This window comes from Onychostoma macrolepis, chromosome 19, assembly GCF_012432095.1.
Source record: "Onychostoma macrolepis isolate SWU-2019 chromosome 19, ASM1243209v1, whole genome shotgun sequence".
NCBI lineage: Eukaryota > Metazoa > Chordata > Actinopteri > Cypriniformes > Cyprinidae > Onychostoma > Onychostoma macrolepis.
Window position 1 is genome coordinate 21640413 of NC_081173.1, and position 21233 is coordinate 21661645.

The window sequence follows — 21233 nt, forward strand, 5'->3', positions numbered from 1 at the left end:
CAAGACTTGGCCAAAAGAAATTAGGTGTGGCAGTTTTACAGTCTGAAGTAGAAATTTTCCGGGGAAGAAAAAAAATCTGTGATAAGGTTGAGGCCCCTCATGTGTCATTGTCCACCAAAATAATGTGTAAAAAAAAAAAAAAATTGTTTTTTAAAGAAATGGTCATTGAGGTTATTAATGTTGAGCTGTTTTATATATAGCCTTCTAATGGTGCATTATTTTTTATATATATCCAACCTATATAGGCACAGCTCACATTTAATATTAAAATTAAAAAGACAAAATTTATGTAACATTAAAAATTATTAAAAGATTAATTAAATAATTTTTAAAAGTAGAAAAAATGCCAGAAGCCTTAAGCTGTAGGAACTAATTTTTGAGAATAACTATAAAAAACAAACACAATGATTTAGTTGTATTTGCGCCAGAGGAAATTAAAATGGAGGAAATCATAAATTGTTCTACGATGAGGTGAGCCAGGCTATAATCACCATTTATAATCATTTTTAATAATAAATATAATTGTTTTGGATACTAAATTCATAATGAAAGTAAATACTTCATAGGGTTGCTACATATAGTGTCAGTCGTGTCTTCCCTGGAAAACTCTTGAACACAGAAAAGATAGCTGAAAAAAGCACTGACGCTCTGCAAGTTTACTCATTACTAAAGCCTTCAGAATACAAACATTCTTGTATTGCAGTGCAAGTGTTTTCCAAATGTGCAAAGAAATGAGTAATACAAATAACTTAAGATGTTGCTCCAAACTTAGATGTTCATTAGTTAATACAGTGCTCCAGCTGCATTTACTATATAATAAAGGCTATAGCATTAAAAAAAAAAAAAAAAAAAAAGGTTCACCAGCTACTATATACGTCACTGTGCAGCAGCCATAGAGGTGAATTATTAACCTTAGTGCTAAAGCGGTTTACATATCAGGGACTAAAGTGGATGTAAAATAATTCATTCAGTAAGGTGTCTGAGGCCACAATTTAATATGAATAGTCACAACTGAAGGAGTTTACAACACCTTTAAAGCTTGTGAAGCTCTTGATTCAATAAAGTGACAGTACCCCCTACTATCACCACTGAAACCTTTGGGGGTCGAGAAAAAATTGTAATCTTTCTCTCTCTCTCTCTCTCTCTCTCTCAAATAAATAAATAAATTTAAAATAAAAATATATTTTCATTGTAGAGAGAGAAAGAGAGGGATTTCATTTTTTTCCTATGAGAGGATTTGTTTGATGTATTGTTAGAATGACCACAAAACAAATATATTTTGGGACAGTTTTGTGAATTGTTTGGCAAGAAAGCGTAAACTGGAGTGCAAACATCTGTTTTATAGTGCTATTTTTATTACTTGATACATATTATTTTATTACTCCTGTGCTTTTGTATATTCAGAAAACAACAGTTTCACTTCAGATAATAAAAAAATGCAAAAATGTATGAGAGCTTGTAACAGTATGCCAAAAAATGTATTTGCATATTTTGCAGTGACATGAAGCAGGTCTCTACAATCATACCCACATACCTGCCCAGTGCCCACATATAAAAACTTTCAGGGAAACTTTCCAAAACAAACGAGTCACTCCTGCTAAAAACATAAATGATCATGCTTTCCAGGTCTGTGTGCTACTCTGGGTTTTCTAGCATAAAAGCAATAAAACCATAGTAAGTTTCTGTTTGCCTCATTTCAGCTGTGAGATTTTAAAATATTTCAATGACGGCATAGCACAGCGAAATGTCACTTGTTTATTACAGTTTTTCTCGATTGCTAACACACTATAACTGATTCATTTGGCACAATTTTCCAAACTAGTCATGCAGTTCAAACTTTGAACACATTTCACCTGTTTTCACACAATTTGTGTTTTCTGCGAAACTCTACACAATAACAGCATCATTTTGCACAGGTTTAACCATGTTCTCATTTAGAAAACACAAACACACAATATAACTACCTCAAGAATCACAAAATGAACACAAATAACATTCAGTAGCAAAACTGATGACACGGCAGTCAGAATCTCAGGATGATATGAACAAGAGCACAGGTGGTTATGTGTTTTGGAAAATGAATCCTGGTAGTGGGAGACAAAGAGGAATAGGAGGAGAAAAGGAAAATGAAGGGGGCGAGGTGAAAGGTCATTTGTTGCTGATGAAATATAAAGCACTATAGTTGACCATCTTCTTTTGCATGGAATGATCACAAGGAAAGCTGACCTTTTCTCAGAAGACTAAGAAACTGTTATAGTATAACAAATAAGGATATTACCAATACTGTAATGCAACTTGGCAGAGGATGCTGAATTTATTTATGGACAGTAACTGACAGTACATTCCAATGTGTGTTTACTGTATATTCAGTTGTTTGGTCTTTGAACTTTTCTCTTCTAGTGATTTTCATCTACTGTAGGATCACTTTACAGTAGTGTAATGAAAGTAAACTTTTCTTACAGTTTATTGGTGAATTTCACTGTATCTGCACCGCTCTATTTATGCCGTATACTGTAACAGTCATTGCAGGATTCCTAGTTCCCAAAAGGAGGTTTTTGTAACAGTGTTTTGAACTGATCTCACTAGTGTTCTCCAGTCAGGAAAATAGTCTGTGTATTTGACAGCTTTGTGTGTCATCTGAGGTCAAAGATTAGATTCTGACAAAAGAGAATATGTTTTTGACTAAAATGTTTGACTTTGACCTGAAAGTCTGAAGTTTGCACAAATTGGTGTGTAGTTTTGAGATTGTGTTTATAGTTGTGAGAAAATGGTAAATTGTTTCATAAATTGTGTGTTAGCAATCAAGAAAAACTAAAATGTCTAATGTGGGCATGTAATCACTGTACAGTCTTCCAGCTATTCCGTTGAAGTTAATTTGGTTAAATTAAACTAAATGTTTCCCCGTTATTAGTCTCACTAACAGTATGTACTGCCTCTCCCAGCTGGACAATGTGTCACATTTTCTGCTCATTGTTCTTGTCTTGACACCCACAATATCCTGAGTAACAGGAAGTAACAGAAACAGCACCTAATGTAATGTGATTCAGCTTAGTAGGAAAGCATTTTGGTAAATGATGCTGCATTCTTTGGGGGAGGACATGTAATACAAACACTGTGGAATAATTAATATTATGATTCTGCTTCTTACCAAGAAAACAGTACCACCTTTTAACATTGGGTCAAATTTGACCTGCACTGCAATTAAATGAAACCTTTTCTTTTCCAGCATGACAATAAGTCTGGAATGCAAACCAAAGCTCATCTATTAGCATCAGTGGAAGCAAATTATTTAATGCGTGGAAAACCTTCCAGAGGTATGAAAGCTGCTTTAGCAGCAATGGCAGCATTAATTCCCTTTGTTTTGCAATGAAATCTTCTAGCACATCTGGGTGTGGTGTTCAGGTGTCCACATGCTTTAGGTCATTTCAATGAAGTGTTCAAGATAGTATCAGTTACTGAGAAAACTACTTAAATCGGTTTCAGTAGGGATAAAGAACAGGATGGGAACTGAAGTTTTGGGGTGTGCCAATAATTGCTAATAGTTTGTTGCAACCAAACCTGTCAATGGCAGACTTTGACATTTGTTATGCAAACAAATATTGACAGAGACAAGAGTTTTGGTAAGTGTTCGGGTGGAGATGGAGCTAGAAGACTGCTTTAAATATTTAAGACAAAGCTCAGAAATAATTACTCTATTGAACTGCATTATTAAATGATCAAACACACCCAACTTGTAAACAGTCATTAATTACACCATTTAATTACAATGTTTGGATGGCACGGTATTTATGATGTCAACCTTATGATAAGAACCTGTTTCTTTTGGCTTAGTCAGGCATGTTGGTTTGAGTTTATATGCAAATTACTATCATTTTCTTCAAAAATCTTGTGATTAAGGGTATTTTGTGTGTGTGTGTGTGTGTGTGTGTGTGAATAGCTTGAGGGGGTTTGTAACCAATACAGTACAAAACCTGTCACACAGCGTGTCAAATCCTCTCTCTTACCCCAAGGCAAATGTCTCAAAGTTAATGAATTTAAAACATTACATAAATTATGTATAGACTTCTTTAAAACCTTATGTATGTTAAGATATAAACAAATTGAATGCTACTTCATTGTTTTAATGCTGAAAATTGACATTAAAGCCATTCTCTGGTGTATTTTTGTTGTTTCAGTGTTACTTGATGTGACTAACAACCAAGGAGCTGACAAAAAGGTAAACTGACACTGTACAGCAGATATTTAATATTTATTTACAACAGGATATTAACATTTCATCTCGTAAATACCATACTCAGATCATGCATTCAATATCAGAACAGTTTCAAATATACCTTTTAAGTGCCTCAAAAAGCTTACTTTAAAAAAAAGGTTTTGCTGAGAGTAACTGCTCATATTGCATCATTATAATCATGTTAGTAGAACATAAAAAGCAGAAGATAGGAAAATATAACTAAAATTGAAATATTATGATTTACAGTACAGTGAAAAAACATCATCGGATTGGAGAGACTGAAGCAGATTTTCTTTTTGTGCCTTTTTGTTGAAATTCAGTCTAAATTTCCGTTTTATGACTACAGTTTTAGATATGGCATTATTTGTTAAATTACAGAGAACCTTGTTCTTGTAAACATCTACATTCAGTTCAGAGATCAATGTTAAATTAATTGCAATGCTTGTCAGTAGGCCTACATCATTACACCAACACACGGCAACTGATATACAAAGTGAACGTACTGTGGTTTACACGCCAGTGTTTCTAGTACAACTCTAAAACACCTTAGATTTAGTGTTCAAATTGACCAGTAAGGGGCAATATCAGTGGAGCAGTCTCATTTCTTCTATGCACCATTAGCGTTTTTAATTCTACTTAACCAAATAATTCTAACAATTCATAAGCAAAGCTGAAAATGAAGCATAAATAAAGGTAGTGGAACATGTATGTTGGTTGAAAGATCACACTGACTGTGAGTCTTTTGTAAGGAGCAATCCATTCCATACGCTCTTAACACACAGGTGGAGCTCAAGTGGCAGTGAAAGATAGGGAGCTATTTGGTGCTTTAAAACAAAGCAAATTATCATAACAAATGGAGACTTGAATTTAAAGAGGTAGTCGGGGCATATTCTGTAGTGGAAACAGAAAGAGACACCTCCTGATTTGATAACTACACAGTGCATGAAAAAAATCGTTTGAATTGACTTTATCGGCCAGGTTAGCTAATATTTAAACTGACATTGTAACAGAGAGGGGAGTGTCCCAAATGATATAGGCTACTTTTATGCAACAATAAACAATGAAAATCCTACATTGTTACATTCTATATAATCTGCAATGAGACATAATTATTGTCTTAAGAAGGTGCACATTACATTTACAAGAAAATGAATGCAGGCGTCACACAAGGTTAAGGCGCAAGTGAGGTCCCCTTTGAATCAGATGAAGGACCAGAGGCAAATTATGGTTGGGATGTGAGTCACTTATGCCTTTTAAAAATGTTTTCTTGTCATCTTTAGAGTGATTTGTAGCAAATTCTGCAAGGATCTGGAGTTTTTAAGATGGCTGTAGGATTGGTGAATTCATTTCACTTTATCTAGTAAGACTGCATAGTTCAAGGTTTATTGTTTTTTAGTTTCCGATAATGGAAGAGAATGGATTTCTCAAGAACAATGTATATGGCAGTGCTGCCAAGATGTGTAATGTCTTGTTTATTGACATGCTCCCAATCACAAATGTCCAAATGGACTTTATTCCGCTCTGCAGATAGTAACAGCTCGCTCTTTTTTTTTTTCTTTTCTTTTTTTACCATGCTGGCTTAGAATGTTCAGTGTTAAAATACAACCAAATGTGTACAGATACCCTAGGGATCTTTACATATACACACAAATATATAACACATAACTTTTACATCTCATTTGAAGCATTACCATATCCTCTCCAAGAAATCTAAACATTCTTGAAACTTCAATATTTTTCATGTGCCAGTTTACAAGGTACATGGAAAAAAATAAGATAATAAAAAAAGAGAGGCTATACGTATTTAACACTGCTAATAATTGAAAAGACTGAATATAAAAAAACATATGAAAATGATTCTGCCATGAATGCTGTGCAGAATAAACTGTTTATGATATAATTTTATACTGTCATGTCAAAATGAAAAGGAAAGTGAGAGAAAAAACATCTGTATATTTAACTAAATATATAAAAATGAAATAAAATACTAAAGCCAGTCTTATATAGCATTATTATTCCCATCATTAAAAAAGCCCATTAGCAATATCATGCAGAGCAGGATAAATGTCCTTTTGTGTACATAAATTAAGCAACTAAAGAGGGCTGAGTTTGTGATAATGTGAAGATTCTCTTTTCATCGTAGCAACAGTTCCTGCCTGATGCTAAAGCTAGAAGGGCTTGCTTTAGCTCATCCATCTGAAGTCCACCATGTGCCCCTGAATCATAACGACGGCCATAGCTAGTGGGGCTGTAAGATGAGGAAAAACCCATGGAGAAACCTGAGCCTGTAGCATCAAAACTTCCCCTTCTAGAGCCTGATCTTGAACCAGTTCTGGATCCAGACCTCGACCCTGAAGTTGATCCAGAGCCACTGATGCTGTATGGGCTGTAAAGGCCTTTACTTGACTGAGAGGATGCCTCTAGCAGCCTCAGGCCAGATCCTTCCTCGATCATGCTTCTGTCCATGGCATCCTTGTATGAGATCTTGAGTTTTGTTTTGGGGCAGGTGAGGTATTTTGAATATCCACTGACATCTCTCAGTTTCTGTGCAGTGCGTGCATCTAGAGTGCCCTTCTTGACAGCATCATCCAATGATACTCTTCCTGTAACATCCGGTTCAATTAAACCACCTGTTAGGTACTGGACTTCAAGGAAGCGTTGGCCAGCTTCGTAGTAGAGCCAACCCTTCTTTAAGGCTTGAGCGGCGGACATTTTGGTTTTGGTTCTTGGATCTTCAAATCCCTGAAAAGCTTTCTGAGCTAGGTTGATACGATCAACCATGATCTTGTCCACCAGCCCTTTGTTCATTGCATCAGCAACAGAGAATTTCTCTCCAGTGTTTGGGTCAATAATTCCTCCTGTGCATGCTTGTGCTTCTAGTAGTCTTTGACCAGTGATATTGTCAACTAGATTCCGATGCATAGCCTCCGTAACTGACACCTTTTCCAAAGTATCTGTATCTAAAATTCCAGCCACTGGTCCAGTTTCCTCAGTTGGATCAGTCCAGGTTGTGGCCGGCGTCTTTATGGATGGAATTGGACTCATGGGATAGGATGAGCTGGATCCAAAGGAAGATGATCGAGATCTGAAGCCACTCATATTACCAGAGAGCATGTCTGCAAATTCAGTGATGGAAAGGGTACCAGCACGGTACTGGTCCAAAGATGACTGGTCTATGAGGCCCTTGGAGATTGCATCATCAATGTCATACTGCCGTCCAGACCTTCTGTCAGTGATCATAGACTTAACAACGCCATCTGATGATGAGGTGGTAATTTCTTCCCATTCACACTCTTGCTCTGCAAGCTCAATGTATGTTTGATGGTCAATGAGCCCTTTGCGGTACGCCTCATACACAGACATTTCTTTTCCCGTTTCTGGATCTACGATGACAACTCTACGTTTGCGGACTGAAGACTTGGAGGAAGTCTTTCTCTCTCGTTTCTTTTCTTTCATCAGTAAAAGTGAAAGTCCAGTTTCAGGGTCTGTCATGCAGCGCTCCATGAGCTGGAGGTAGGTCAAATTCTCTTCTGTGTTTGGATCGAAGAACCCCTTTGTGTCATCAGAGGGATCAGTGAGAATACCATTCATCTCTTCATCAAAGAGACCCCGTTGGTAGGCCATTTCAACAGGCAGTCGATGACTCTCTTCAGGATCAATGATTCCACCGGTGGCTATTTGAGCCTCAAGCAGACGGATACCATGGTCTTTCAGAATAAGACCTTTCTTCATAGCCTGGAACAGGGAGATTACCTTGCCAGAGTATGGATCTTTGTAGCCGGTCACAGCTCGTTCAGCAGAGAGGAGCTTATCTTTAAATTCTGGTCCCACAACTCCCATTTTTACAGCTTCACTGACACTCATTTTGAGATTTTTGATCGGATCAATCACATACCCAGTAGCTGCCTGAGCCTCCAGAAGTTCAAAGGCAGTGCCTGGTCTGATCATGTTCTTCTTCATGGCTTGGTAGACTGACAGTCGATCTTTGGTAGCCTCTACATACACACCTGCAATAGAGCTGATGCCTTCAAGATATTTCTTCAGGTCTTTACTAAGGTCCTCCACAGAAATGGTACCTTCCATGAGAGCTGTGTAGGTTTTCTGATCAATAATTTGAGAGCGCAACAACTCATCTGGGGTGATCTGCTTTCTAAGGCCCTTAAATAGAAGTCTCTTGTCTGCCAGAGACAACAATCGTAAGCCACTGTCTTTATCAACCTTGCATCTTTTAAGAAGTAGTGCATAAGGCAGCTTTTCGTCTGTTGTTGGATCCGTAAACTGTTTGACATCTCCACTTGGATCAGATATCCTGTCACTGGTTTCTTTGTTTATGTAACCACGTTGCATGGCAACATCAACTGGGAGGCGGAAATAGTACTCTGGATCCATGAGGCCACCTGTTGCTAATTGGGCCTCCAAAAGCTTCATGGCATAATCCTCAGGAACGAGGTCCTTTTTCATGGCTTGGAATAAAGAAATCACTTTACCGCTGTAGGGATCCTTGTAACCTGTGACTGCTCTTTCAGCAGACAAGAGTTTGTCATGGATCTCTGGGCCAACAAGACCCTTCCGGACGGCCTCATCAACCGTCAACAATTCATCTTTCACAGGGTCAGTGATGAATCCTGTCGCTGCTTGTGCCTCCAACAGATCTATGCCAATGTCAGGTTTTATGAGACCTCTCTTCATGGCTTGGTAGATGCTAACCTTAGCATAGCTATCTGAGAGTATTCCAGCAATGCTGCCTGTTCCAAAAAGATACTGCTTCACACTTGGCATCTCCATAACCTCCCGAATCGTTTTCTTGCCTTGTTTGAGCAGGTTGTAAGTTTCAAGGTCTATAATGCGAGCTCTGTAAAGTTCATCAATAGTAACCCGGCGTCTGATGACATCACATGACATACTCTGCTCAGTCCTGATAATCTCTCTTTGTTCAATAATTTCAATTACAATAATGACCATTCTCTCTTTTGTGATTTTGCCGGAGCGGTACTGTTCAAGAAGCCTTTGTCTTTCCTCTTCTGGAAGCAAATCTGATTTCATGACTTCCCATAATGTCACTTGTTTCCCAGCAAAACTCTCATGTGGTATGTCAATTTGAGTGTTAGCCAAGTCCATTTGTGCTTGCTCCTCAGTGTAAACATAGGATTTCTCAGCTTTCTCTGGAGTCTGGGCTTTAGAAAGTGGCAACAGGACAATTCCAAACTCTGGATCGGTCATGCAACTCTCCTTCAATTGTTTGTATGTGACATTCTCATCTTTGTTAGGGTCAGTGAAACCTTTGATGTCATCTGTGGGGTCTTTAAATGATTTGGCTAATTGCTTGCTGAAGTAGCCACGCTGAATGGCTATATCACTGGGAAGTCGATGGCTGTTTACTGGATCAATTATCCCTCCAGTAGCCTCCTGAGCTTCTAGAAGAGGTATGGCATGTTCTCTTAGAACAAGTTGTTTTTGCATTGCTTGAAGAAGAGAGATCTTATTACCAGTGTATGGATCTTTGTAACCAGTAACAGCTTTCTCTGCAGATAGCAGTTTCTCATGAAGCTCTGGACCGACAATGCCAGCCTTAACAGCATCATCCACTGTAAATTTCTCATTCCTGATGGGATCAACTATGTAGCCAGTAGCTGCTTGGGCTTCTAGCAGGGACAGACCTGTGTTTGGTGTCAATAGTTTCTGGTTTACTGCTTGGTAAATGGTAAGTTTTTCCTTGTTTTTTTCTAAAAATACCCCAGCAATACAATCAGAACCTTGCAAGTAGCGTTTGATGGAGTCACTAACTTCTGCAGGTTTCTTTTTGCCTTGTTGGATTTTATCATAGGTGTCTTTGTCAATGATTTTAGATTCAAGCAAGGAACTGGCTGGTACAGGACCTCTGAAACCTTCAAAGTTGTCCTGTCTCTTCTTTTCTTTTTCATCCACTGTAGCGATCACAATCTTGATCAGTTTTTCAATAGTGATTTTTCCTGTTCTATACTGCCGAATAAATTCAATCCTTTGTTCTTCTGTGAAATATTCAGAGTTGATAATTTCCCAAATGGTGATTATTCTTCCTTTAAAAAGTCCACTGTGTAACTCAACCGTAGCATGGCTCAAGGTCTCTTTAGTTTGTGCGTCAGAAACTGGTTCCATTTCCTTTGACTTGATTGCCTTTTCTGATAGTGGCAGCAATGGGAGACCAGTCTGCTTATCAGTGATGCATCTTTTCAGCAGTTCAGCATAAGTGACATGTTCTTGTGTGTTGGGGTCAACAAATACTGTATTGGAGTCTGATGGGCTGCTTAAGTTTTGGTTCATCTCCTCATTTAGGTAACCACGTTTATATGCAATTTCTGGAGTGATGCGGTAACTTTTCTCAGGGTCAATAATTCCTCCAGTTGCAAGTTGAGCTTCCAGCAGACGGACACCTTGGTCTTTCTTAATGAGATCTTTTTGCATTGCCTCAAACAGGGATACAGTTTTTCCAGTATATGGATCTTTGTAACCACAAACAGCTCTTTCTGCAGACAACAATTTCTCATGCAGCTCTGGGCCAACAACACCACTTTTGACTGCTTCATCAACTGTGAGCTTTTGGTTTTTCACTGGATCAATTATAAAGCCTGTTCCGGCTTGGGCCTCCAGAAGGTTTAGTGCAGGCTCTGTTCCAAGTAAGTCTTTCTTCATGGCTTCGTAGAAAGACATCTTTTCAGAAGTTGACTCAATCTGCACTCCAGCAATACTGTGTGTGCCCTTAAGGGCTTTCTTGACAGGTTCAAGCTCAGATACCTCTTTAAGAGTAGCTTTTCCATTGTGCAATTTGTTGAATAAATCTTTATTAATAACTTTTGCTTCCAGAAGTTCAGATGCTGGCACTGATGATCTCAAACCATCAAACGCAGGTTCCTTCTTGTTCTCCTTGTCCTCTACAACAGTTATTACAATTCTGATTATTTTTTCAACTGTAATTTTGCCTGTCTTGTATTGACGGATAAGATCCTTTCTCTGATCTTCAGTGAAGTACTCCGAGTTTATGACCTCCCAGATCGTGACAGTCTTTCCTTTGAATCTTCCAAATGGAATTGTTAAGTTAGCCTTACTAAATACATCTTTAGTTTCCTCATCGGTATAAGTTCTTTCAATTTGGGCTGCTTGTTCTGTGATTGGTAGTAATGGAATGCCTGTCTCAGGATCTGGTTTGCATCGCTCCAGTAACTCACCGTAAGTGAGGCTATCCTGAGTGTTGGGGTCAACGAATGCTTTTTTGTCAGCAGGAGGACTGGAAAGAACTTTGCTTAGGTCTTCATCGAGTTGACCTTGTGTGCATGCCACCTGGACAGGTACACGGTGGCTATTGACAGGATCGATTATCCCACCAGTTGCATATTGAGAGTCAAGAAGTTTAGAGGCCTGGTCCTCTGCGATTAAACCTTTTTTCATTGCTTCAAATAGTGAGATTGTATCTCCAGTGAAAGGATCTTTGAATCCTGTGGCAGCCCGTTCGGCAGATAACAACTTGGTGTGCAACTCGGGTCCAATCAAGGTATCCTTCACAGCTTCACTGACAGAGAGTCTTCTGTTCTTAATGGGGTCAATTATGTAACCAGATGCAGCTTGGGCTTCAAGAAGCATCATAGCTGTGCTTTGTGGAATCTTCTTGTCCTTCAAAGCTTGATAGATACTCATTTTCTGGTTGGGTTCAACTATTACACCACCAATGCAGTCTTTACCTTTTAGACACATCTTGACCTTGTCATTCTTAGAAAGCTCTTGCACAGTTGTTTTGCCTTTCTTAAGCTTGTCAAATTCTTTTTTGCTGAGCACACCAATCTCATGAAGTCTGCTTGCAGGCACCTTTTCTCTGATCCCATCAAATGCCAGGGGTACGTCTTTTTTCACACCATCCACTTCTGTAGAGCCATTTAGGACCTTCTTTGTTGTTTCTACCATGGTCATTTGAACTAACTCTTCTTCGGGGACATTGTCAGTTTGGATTTCAATCTCCTTGGTGTGGGATGGCTTCTGTGAAGTCTGAAGCTGCTGAAGTTTATCTCGCAAGTTCTTGTTTTCTTCTGCCAGAAGTTTCTCTTGTTCAATTCTTTTCTTTTCAAGTTCTTGCATTTCTTTTTGCTTGGAATGCATCTCTTCCTCAGCATCCTTTTGCTTTTTGATAGCAGCATCCATAGCAGACTGCAGTTTCTTCTTCTCCTCCTCCATTTGCTTCTTCTGACGCTCCTGTTCATCTTTGAGTGCTTCAGCCTTTTTAACTTCATCTTCAAATAGCTTCTCCAGCTTCTTTTTCTCTGCCTCAACAGCTTTCTCTTTCTTCAGCAGTGTTTCTTTTTCTGCTAAGAATGTTTGCTGGAGGATAGTCTTTTCCTGCTGTAACTGTTCTTGTTGTACATTGGCCATCTGTGATAAAAAGTATAAAACAATCATTATTTCGATGCATGACATAAAAAAAAAAATCAATGTACAAGGAAAAATATAACTGCACAAATCAAATCCAAAATTATATATATATTGAGAGGCAGTTATAATTTTTCTTATATAATTATATGATAACATGCACCTGTCAGTGTACCTTTTAATTAATCTCTCTTGTATGCTGTGGTGTCATATTTATATAGTGTGTTGTGTTCATGTGGCTACAGTGTTTTCCATTGGAAAGAATTGTTTTTAATTTTGAGGTAAACTATACCTTTAAGATGTATTTACATAATTATCTTTTCCATGAAAATCACTGTAACCACAGAATCCGATTAATACAGTACACTAAATGACAACTTTACTGCACACTACAATAGATATTAATTAAAAGGTACACTAATATCTAACAAATTAACTACATTTAGAACAACTACATTCACTGAATAAGTAAATTATGTAAATTTTAAGAAAATTACAACACATTATAGTGTCCAACTTACAGACATTAGATATTAATAAGAAATAAATAGTGATACCAATAACTTGCAAATATGGGCTGTACGACATAACTAAACTAAAATGCATTTATAATATTCAGTAATTATTTATACTGTATCATGGACACTGTAATGTAAAAAGGGACCAGAACGTCTTTGTTCATGACAATTGCAGGCTTTCTTGTCTCTGTGACTGGCAACATGCAATTTACATGAACAAAGGTTCAGAAGTTGTATGAAAACTGTTAATGGTTAATTAAGGGATTTAAGGGTAATATGAGAAACTCTAGGCCACAGTACTACAACATATAACAATACCTCTTTTGATTGTTTTTGTAAGTCAGCTGCCTCTTTTTTCAGTTTCTCTTTTTCTTTCTCAAGCTCTGCAATTGCTTTATGCAGATCATCAGCCTCTTTTTTGCTCTGCAGCCTCTGTACTTCCAGTTTCTCAACAACAGTATGTTTTTCTGAAGTCTGTTGTTCTGTCTCTAGTAGGCGGGATTTGATTTCATCTGCTTGTTTCTTGAATTTTTTGGCTTCCTCCTCTGCTTTTGATTGAGCATCACTTAGCTGTGCCACTTTGATCTTCAGTTTTTCAGCCTCTGCGGTAATCTCTAATTGCCGCTTGCGTTCAACCTCTAAGGATTTCTGGAAACCTTCAGTCTCCTGCTCCAGGCGCTCCTGCATCTCCTTTTTGGCCTCCATTAGCTTTTGAGCCTCTACCTGTGCCTTATCTTTCTGTTTCTGGAGCTTTTCAGCTTCGGCCTTTAGTTTTTTTGCCTCCTTAATGGCCTGCTTTTTCTCTTCCAGCATCTTCTCAGCCAGTTCCCTCTGTTTTGCGAGATCAGACTCTGCAATTTGTCGTAATCTTGCAGCTTCTTGAGCCTCAATGTTGAGCCGTGCTGCCTCCTCTGCCAATTTTTTCATGTTCTCTGCCTCTTCCTCAAGAAGCTTCTTTGTGTTGTCCTTATCTTTCTTCATAAGCTCTTGGTTTTCCTTTTCAATTTTCAGTTTCAGTTTTAGTAAGTCCTCCATCTGAATCTTGACTTTAGAGAGCTCATCCTCTACTTGAGCCTTCTGCTTCATAGCATGACTGACCTCTTGTTTAAGTCGCTTCAGTTCGTCATCAAGGATCGATTTCTGTTTGTCTGTCTCATCAAGTTGCACTTTGACCTTCACTAACTCCTCCTCAACCGAAGACTTCTGCTTCAGGGTCTTTTCTGCAAGCTTTTTGTACTTGGCCATTTCAGCATCAGCCTCTTGTTTTTGTTTTAAAGCAGCAGCTTCTGCCTCAGCCCGCCTGGAAGCTTCAGCCTCAGCTTCCTTTCTCAGTTTTTCAGCATCTTCCTGGGCTTTTGCCTGTTTGGCAGCTTCAGCCTCAGCTGCCTGCTTTTGACGCTCTGCTTCCTCTGCTTTCTTCTGCAACAGGGCAGCCTCTTTTTCAGCCTTGTCTTTAGCCTTTTCCGCATCTTGCGCCAGTTTCTTTGCTTTTTCAAACTCTCCCTTGAGTTTATCCTGAGCCATGGTGTCTTTATTTTGCTGGAGAAGAACATCTTGGGCTTTCTGTTCAGCAGCAGAGCACTTCTGTGCAGCCTCTTTGACTAAAATAACCTGTTTCTCAGCTTCTTTCTCTGCAAGCTCCTTCTGCTTTTTGGTATCTTCCGCTAACTTTATAAGACGCTCAACCTCCTCTTGAGCTGCTTTGTGCTGCCTTGCTGCCTCTTCTTCTGCAGCTTGGATTCCTTTTACCTTGGCCTCTGCCTGTTTCCTTTTTTTCTCTTCTTCCAAAGCAAGTTTTCTGAATTTCTCTGCCTCTTCCTCTGCCTTCGCTTTGCTCTTTTGTGTCTCATCTGCAATTCCCTTCAGTTTGTTAAGCTCGAGTTCAAGGTCCTGTTTGCCAGTTGAAGCCTTTTCGAAATTGAGTTTGAGAATGTGGATCTCCTCCTCCACCACTTTCCTCTGTTTCAAAGTTTCTTCTACAATTTTCTTTTGCCTGTCGAGCTCAGTGTCTGAGGACTTCTTTAACTGATCAATCTTTTCTTCGATCTCTTGCTTATGCAGTGCCGCTTGATCTTCAAGAATTTTCCTTTGGTAGCCCTCGTCTTTGGCTTTTCTCTTTAGACGGTCATTTTCAGCCTCCTTCTCTTTCAAAGCGATCTCAGCCTCAGTTTTTAGGCGGGTTGCTTCATTGATAGCTGCTAACTTTTCTTTGAGGATCTTCTCAGACTCTGCTCTCTGGCGGGCAGCTTCTTCTTCTGCGATCTGCCTCTGTTTCTTTGCTTCTTCTGCAACTGACCTCAGTTTAGTCGCCTCCTCAGCCAGTTCCTTCATCTTGGTGGCCTCAGATTCAAGTAGTTGTTTGCTCTTTTCAGTGGTTGACATTGACTCTTTCTCAGCTTTGGATTTCATCTGCAACAAAACTTCCATCTCCTTCCTAACTTTGACCAGTTCCTCCTCCAGCTCTTTCTTCTGTTTAACAGCAGCATTAACATCATTTTTGAGACGCTGGAGCTCATCATCCAAGACAGTCCTCTGTTGTTCAGCATGCTCAAAATCTGCTCTTAAACGAATAAGTTCTTGCTCTGCTGCAAGCTTCTGTTTAGCCGTTTCTTCAGCCATCTTTCTTTGATTCTCCAGTTCCTTTTCGGCGGTCTCTTTCTGTTTAAGGGCAGCCTCCTCAGCTTTTGCTCTCTTCTTTGCCTCCCGTTTGGCCTCCTCCTTCTGTTTCTCTGCCTCCTCCTGAGCTGCAGTTTTTTTATTGGCCTCTTCCTCAGCCTGGAGCCGGAGCCGGAGAGCTTCATTTGCCTTCTGTCTCCATGTCTCTAGTTCCTTCTCTGCCTGCTCTCTCGCCTTATTTGCTTCGGCTTGCTGCTTTTTGAGATGTTCTGCCTCTTCCTGCAGTTGAATGACCATTACCTGCTCATGTTTGAGTGACTCTTCCAGTTTTGCTGTTAATGTCAACTGTTTACTCTCAAGCTGGGTGGCTGCGGTCTTCTTAGCCACCTCCTCTACCACTTGAATCTGTCGCTGCTTTTCCAACTCTGCTTGCTTCAGGTGCCTCTCAGCTTCCTCAGCTTGGAGCTTGAACTTCTCGAGATCCTCAAGGGCCTTCTTCTTCTCTTTGGCAGCCTCCTTTTCTGCCTCTGATTTCAGTTTAAGCTCCTCCTCTGCCTTGCGTTTCTTCTGAGTCTCTTCAGCAACTTGTTTCCGAAGCTTCTCTGCCTCGTCCTGCGCTGCCTTTTGAAGATTGTCAGCATCTGCCGCTTTGGCCCTGAGCTGCTGAAGCTCTGTTTCAGCAGTATTTTTTTGTTTCATCGTCGTCTCCAGCTGAATCGGATTATATGGATTTCTTCTTCAATTCTTGTGCGGCTTTGGAGCGCTTCCTCTACCTGTTGAGTCTTAGACTTGATTTCCTGCTCTGAAATGCTTTTGAGCTCCTGAAGCTCTCGCTGGATATTGTGCTTCTGTTTTTCAGCATCAACAGCGACATCCTGTCGTTTGCTGACTTCGTCTTTCATCTTTGTCTTCAGCTCATTTGCTTCTTGTTCTGCTTTAACAATAGCCTTTTCCTGAGATTCTGCTAACTTTTTTTGCTTTTCTAGTTCGGCCTGCATTTCGGCCAGCTTTTTCCTCTCTTCCTCCTTTAGTCTTTCGGCAGCTTTCTGTATTAGTGGAGGTAAAAAGTCGGGGAAATAGGGACAAAGGTAAGCATTGAAGAGTTAGCTATTACAGACACATGTAAGTACATGTAAATGTAAGTACATGGACAAAGTAACAGATAGTTAGGCTAAATAGTTATACTAAATTAAAAAAACAACTTAAGTAGTATGAAGGATAATATAAAGTCACAATGTATGGTACACAAAATGAGACACAATCACTTGACAAAACACTACAGCTAGAATACTGAATGGCATTAATACTGAATGGCATCATGCTAATGAAGTGTTATTACTGGATATGGTTTTTTAACTACATAAAAACTTGATGTTGTTCGCATATTTAAAATACTATCTTGTAATTCTAAACACTGAAGAGTTTTTTTTTATTTTAATATTAACATTTTTAATATAAAGGTTTACAGAAGGTTAACTTTTGAATCAAAGATGCCAAATATGGAAATTTAGCCTTTTAAAAATTTTCATTTTTACTGTAGAGGGTCACTGAAGAAAGAAGTATTTGAAAATGTATATTTAAGGTTTTATTATGCATACAACAGAACAGCTTAGTGATGCAGCAAAGAAAGAATGACACCATAAGGGGGGGAAAAAATGAAGAAAATAGGTCTGATGAATGCCAAACAGTGTAGATTTTGACCAATCCAATCATATATATGAATGCACATATTATTAAATTTTTATGTGTATTTCTAAATAATGCAAATGTAATTAACAGGGGGACTGGATAAGGATGAACATGCATTTTGTGGACAATTTACCTCTTTAGTGCCCAAACATGACAAACATTCATCATGATAAAGCACTGGCAAGCAGTTTCAAGAAGCAAACAAGAAAATAAAGGTTAGAAAGGAAAATGGAAACAAAAAACAAGAAAACAACTACAGGAAGGGGTGAAGCATACTCAGAGGGAAAATCAACAATCAGAGCACAAAGGAATGATGGATAAGAATGCTGCTTTCTATTTCCAAAAGCAACAGGCAGAATCCAACCAGGAAATTAAACTAGAGAACAAATGTGGCAGCCCTGCTACATGTTGCACCATGCATTAACTTTTATTTTCTGGATGATAGAACACTTTAAGTTTGCTTCAGGCTGAAGGATACCTATACTAACTGAGAGCTCACTAATATGGAAAAGATATTAAAACAACCCTCCATAGTAGTAAACAGATAATGAGAGACATACATAGTGAAAGAAATGGGATGTGCTGCACCACTAGCATTACCATTACTGAATACCTAGGTGAGCACCTCGATCTGATACATTTTTTATTTTCATAACTTTTACCTCTAGGCTCTAGCACATGGCCAACAATTGCAAATTCAGTATTGTGTCACTCTTTAATAACTTAATTACAAATGTAACTGTGTCTCATATGGTTTGTACAGTGAAATAAATACATATTTCTTATGTCCATACATCAAGAAATTGAACTACACTGTTAAGTTAGTGAGTTACAGTTAGTGCCAGAGTACAAATTTGACACTTACCTCCTCATCCTCTAGACGGCGCTGTGTCTCAATAATGAATTTAATAAACTGACTCGAAAGAGTCGTCAGCTCACTGTAGCGTGTTCTCAGAGTCACATACTGAAAGATGGTTTTAAAGTTACTTAGCATGTCATATATGAAATACAACCAAGACATAAAAGCCCAAGTATAACACTTTAAGTTGCACATACAGTATGCTTATTTAATGCATTTATCAGAATGAGATTCAAAAATGGATGGATATCAGATATCAAATGTACCTCTTGGATGATGCCATCAGATACAGACTCCATTTTGGTCTTCTTCAAAGGAGAAGCGATGGGCTCCACCAGAGCTTTATACGTCACCAGCTGAAGCTCATAATCCTGCATGAGAACATTCAGTCAGACTCATAAATCATAAATCATAAATCACATGCATGCAGCGACATTCACACACACCTTTATGGCATCAATGTAAGCTTTAGCATGTTTCTGGCACTCATCCACCTTATCCTTGTTCTTCTCAATCTCCTCAAGCAGTTTCTGGAAAGTGGATGGACATGTCGTAAATAAAAAGATCAACTACATGATTTTATATATAAGATAAATATTAGAGGATATTCATTATATAAAGCATTGAGAATGATACTTTAATTAAAACTTTGTAGATAGATAGATAGATACCTTCTCCTGGTTCAGCTGTTCCTGAAGAGCTTTGCTGCCACTTATAGGCACAGCATGAAGCTTGTCCTGCCTTTGCTTGGCATCTGCTATCCAGCGGATGAGCCAGTCATAGCTCTGTTTGTAGGCCTGCATCTGCCTGCTTTGGAGGTCAAGTTCTCGCTGCCTTAGCTCAATCTGAGCAAACACAGCCTGCCAGCGGTCCTTCAGGTTGCCCACCAGCTGCCTGTAGTGCTCCAGCTCTATGTCCCGCTCACTGTGCAGCTGAGACATCCGGTCGTTCACTGCCGTAGCCCTCTGAAGCTCCTCTTCCAGGCGGTCAAACGTGGCTTGCTTGCCCTCTGCTTCTGAGCGCAGTTTCTAGGGTCAAGAAAGAAGGTGAGAACATGAACATGTTAGTAAGGTCACTTATCATTCAAGTTCATATAGGTAAACACAAACAATTACTTCATGCATAATTGGGTGTTTGTGTAAGAGACATTGCACCTGGAGCTGTGTTTGGTTGGCCTCAACCTCTTTCTCATTAACAGGAACTTTGTTTACATCACGCAGTTGATTTTCGCATTTGTTGAGAATGTCTTCAGCTCCTTGTGTGCTGCGGATTACCACGTCAATGGTCTTCAGCCTTTATGGACAAAAAATAGGATCAGCTTTATTTTATCTGGAAAGGTGACTTAGTGGGGAAAAGAAAAAAATTGTACTGAATACTTCATCTAAAAATGTTGGGGTCACTATTATTTTTTTTATTCAGAAAGGATGCATTAAATTGATCAAAAGTGACAGACTTTTGCATTCTTACAAAAAGATCTATTTATATATATTTCCAAACTTCCATTCATCAAAGAATCTAAAGAATCCACAAAAATATTAAGCAGCACAATGTTTTTCAACATTGATAATAATAAGAAATGTTTTTGACCACCAAATCAACATATAAGAATGATTTCTGAAAAATCCCGTGACACTGAAGACGTAATGGCTGCTGAAAGTTCAGCTTCATGGTTTTCAGCACAGGAATACATTGCATTTTAAAGTGCATTAAAATAGAAAACAGCTATTTTAAATTGTAAAATTATTTAATAGGTTTACTGTTTTTACTGTATTGTTGATCAAATAGATGCAGCCTTGGTAAGCATCATTCAAAAACATTTTAAAAATCTTACCAATCCTCAACATTTGATTGGAAGTGTATTGTATATTTAAAAAAAAAAGAAAAAAGGATAAGACTGAGTCTTACTTGTCGAGATACACGGCGGAGAGACTGTAGACATGCTCCATCTTTTTCTGAGTGATGTCTATTTCTGAGCGCAGGACAGGGGCGGAACTGGACTGCTGAGATGTGGCCAGCACTGCTTCACTCTTCTCCACCATCTTATCCAGGTCTTTCTTTATACCCTCCAACTCAGCCTGCACCTTCTGTAGAATGAAGTGAGAATACACAAGTATATTAAGGTATGAAATAATATATATGGGGATTATAAACATTTTAATGACTGAGGTCGACATGCGCAGGCTCTTCATTTAAAGATGCATTTAAAGGTATTTCTTCATCCAAAAACAGTAAATTCAGTGGCATCAAGTTCAAAGAGATATAATGTATATTTAATGCAGTGCTTCTGCAGACCTTCTGTTCAGTGGCTCTCTGTGCACAGGCTTTGAGAGGCTCCTTGTCCACCAGCTGTCTGAGGCGGTTCACTGTGCGGCTCTCACAGCCCTCTAGTCTCAGTCTCAGGTCCTTGATCTGGGTGATGTAACTCTTACACACTGACTCATCCTGTTCCCCTGAACAATGAAAATACTTAGTGTTAAAACAAAACTCTCAAACTCTGATCCCAAAAGACAATTCAAAATCAAAACCACACATAGACTTCTAGGAATGTCTTATCAGTCATAATATTAGATTTATGTTGTATCTGCACTACAGGCACACTACTGTTCAAATGTTTGGGGTCAACATTTTTGAAAGAACTTCCACCAAGGCTTTATTCGTTTGATCAAAAACACCGTATAAACAGTAATACTGTGAAATATTGTTACAATTCAAAGTGACTGTTTCTGATTTTAATATATTTAAAAATTTCATTTATTCATGTGTTTAGTCTTTGGTGTCACAGAATCCCTTAGAAATCAGTCTAATAATGCTGCATTGGTACCCGATAAATAATTTCTTATTATTATCTATGGTGAAAACAAATGTACTGCTTAAAAAAAATAAATAAATCTTAAAAAAACTAAACAAAACAGATGTGCTGTTTTCA

The 21233-nt window shown here is 38.7% G+C and overlaps 1 protein-coding gene across 1 annotated transcript in view; it reads right to left on the reverse strand.

Moving 5' to 3' along the window:
• Window positions 1–4234: 4234 nt before the first annotated feature.
• pleca (plectin a) overlaps window positions 4235–21233 on the reverse strand; it is a 107595-nt gene continuing 90596 nt past the window's right edge. The window contains 10 exon segments of the mRNA XM_058753584.1: window positions 4235–12628; window positions 13462–16475; window positions 16478–16805; window positions 18314–18412; window positions 18574–18678; window positions 18754–18837; window positions 18979–19335; window positions 19462–19600; window positions 20213–20391; window positions 20600–20757. Coding sequence (XP_058609567.1) covers window positions 6320–12628; window positions 13462–16475; window positions 16478–16805; window positions 18314–18412; window positions 18574–18678; window positions 18754–18837; window positions 18979–19335; window positions 19462–19600; window positions 20213–20391; window positions 20600–20757 — 10772 coding nt within the window. The 3' untranslated portion in view covers window positions 4235–6319.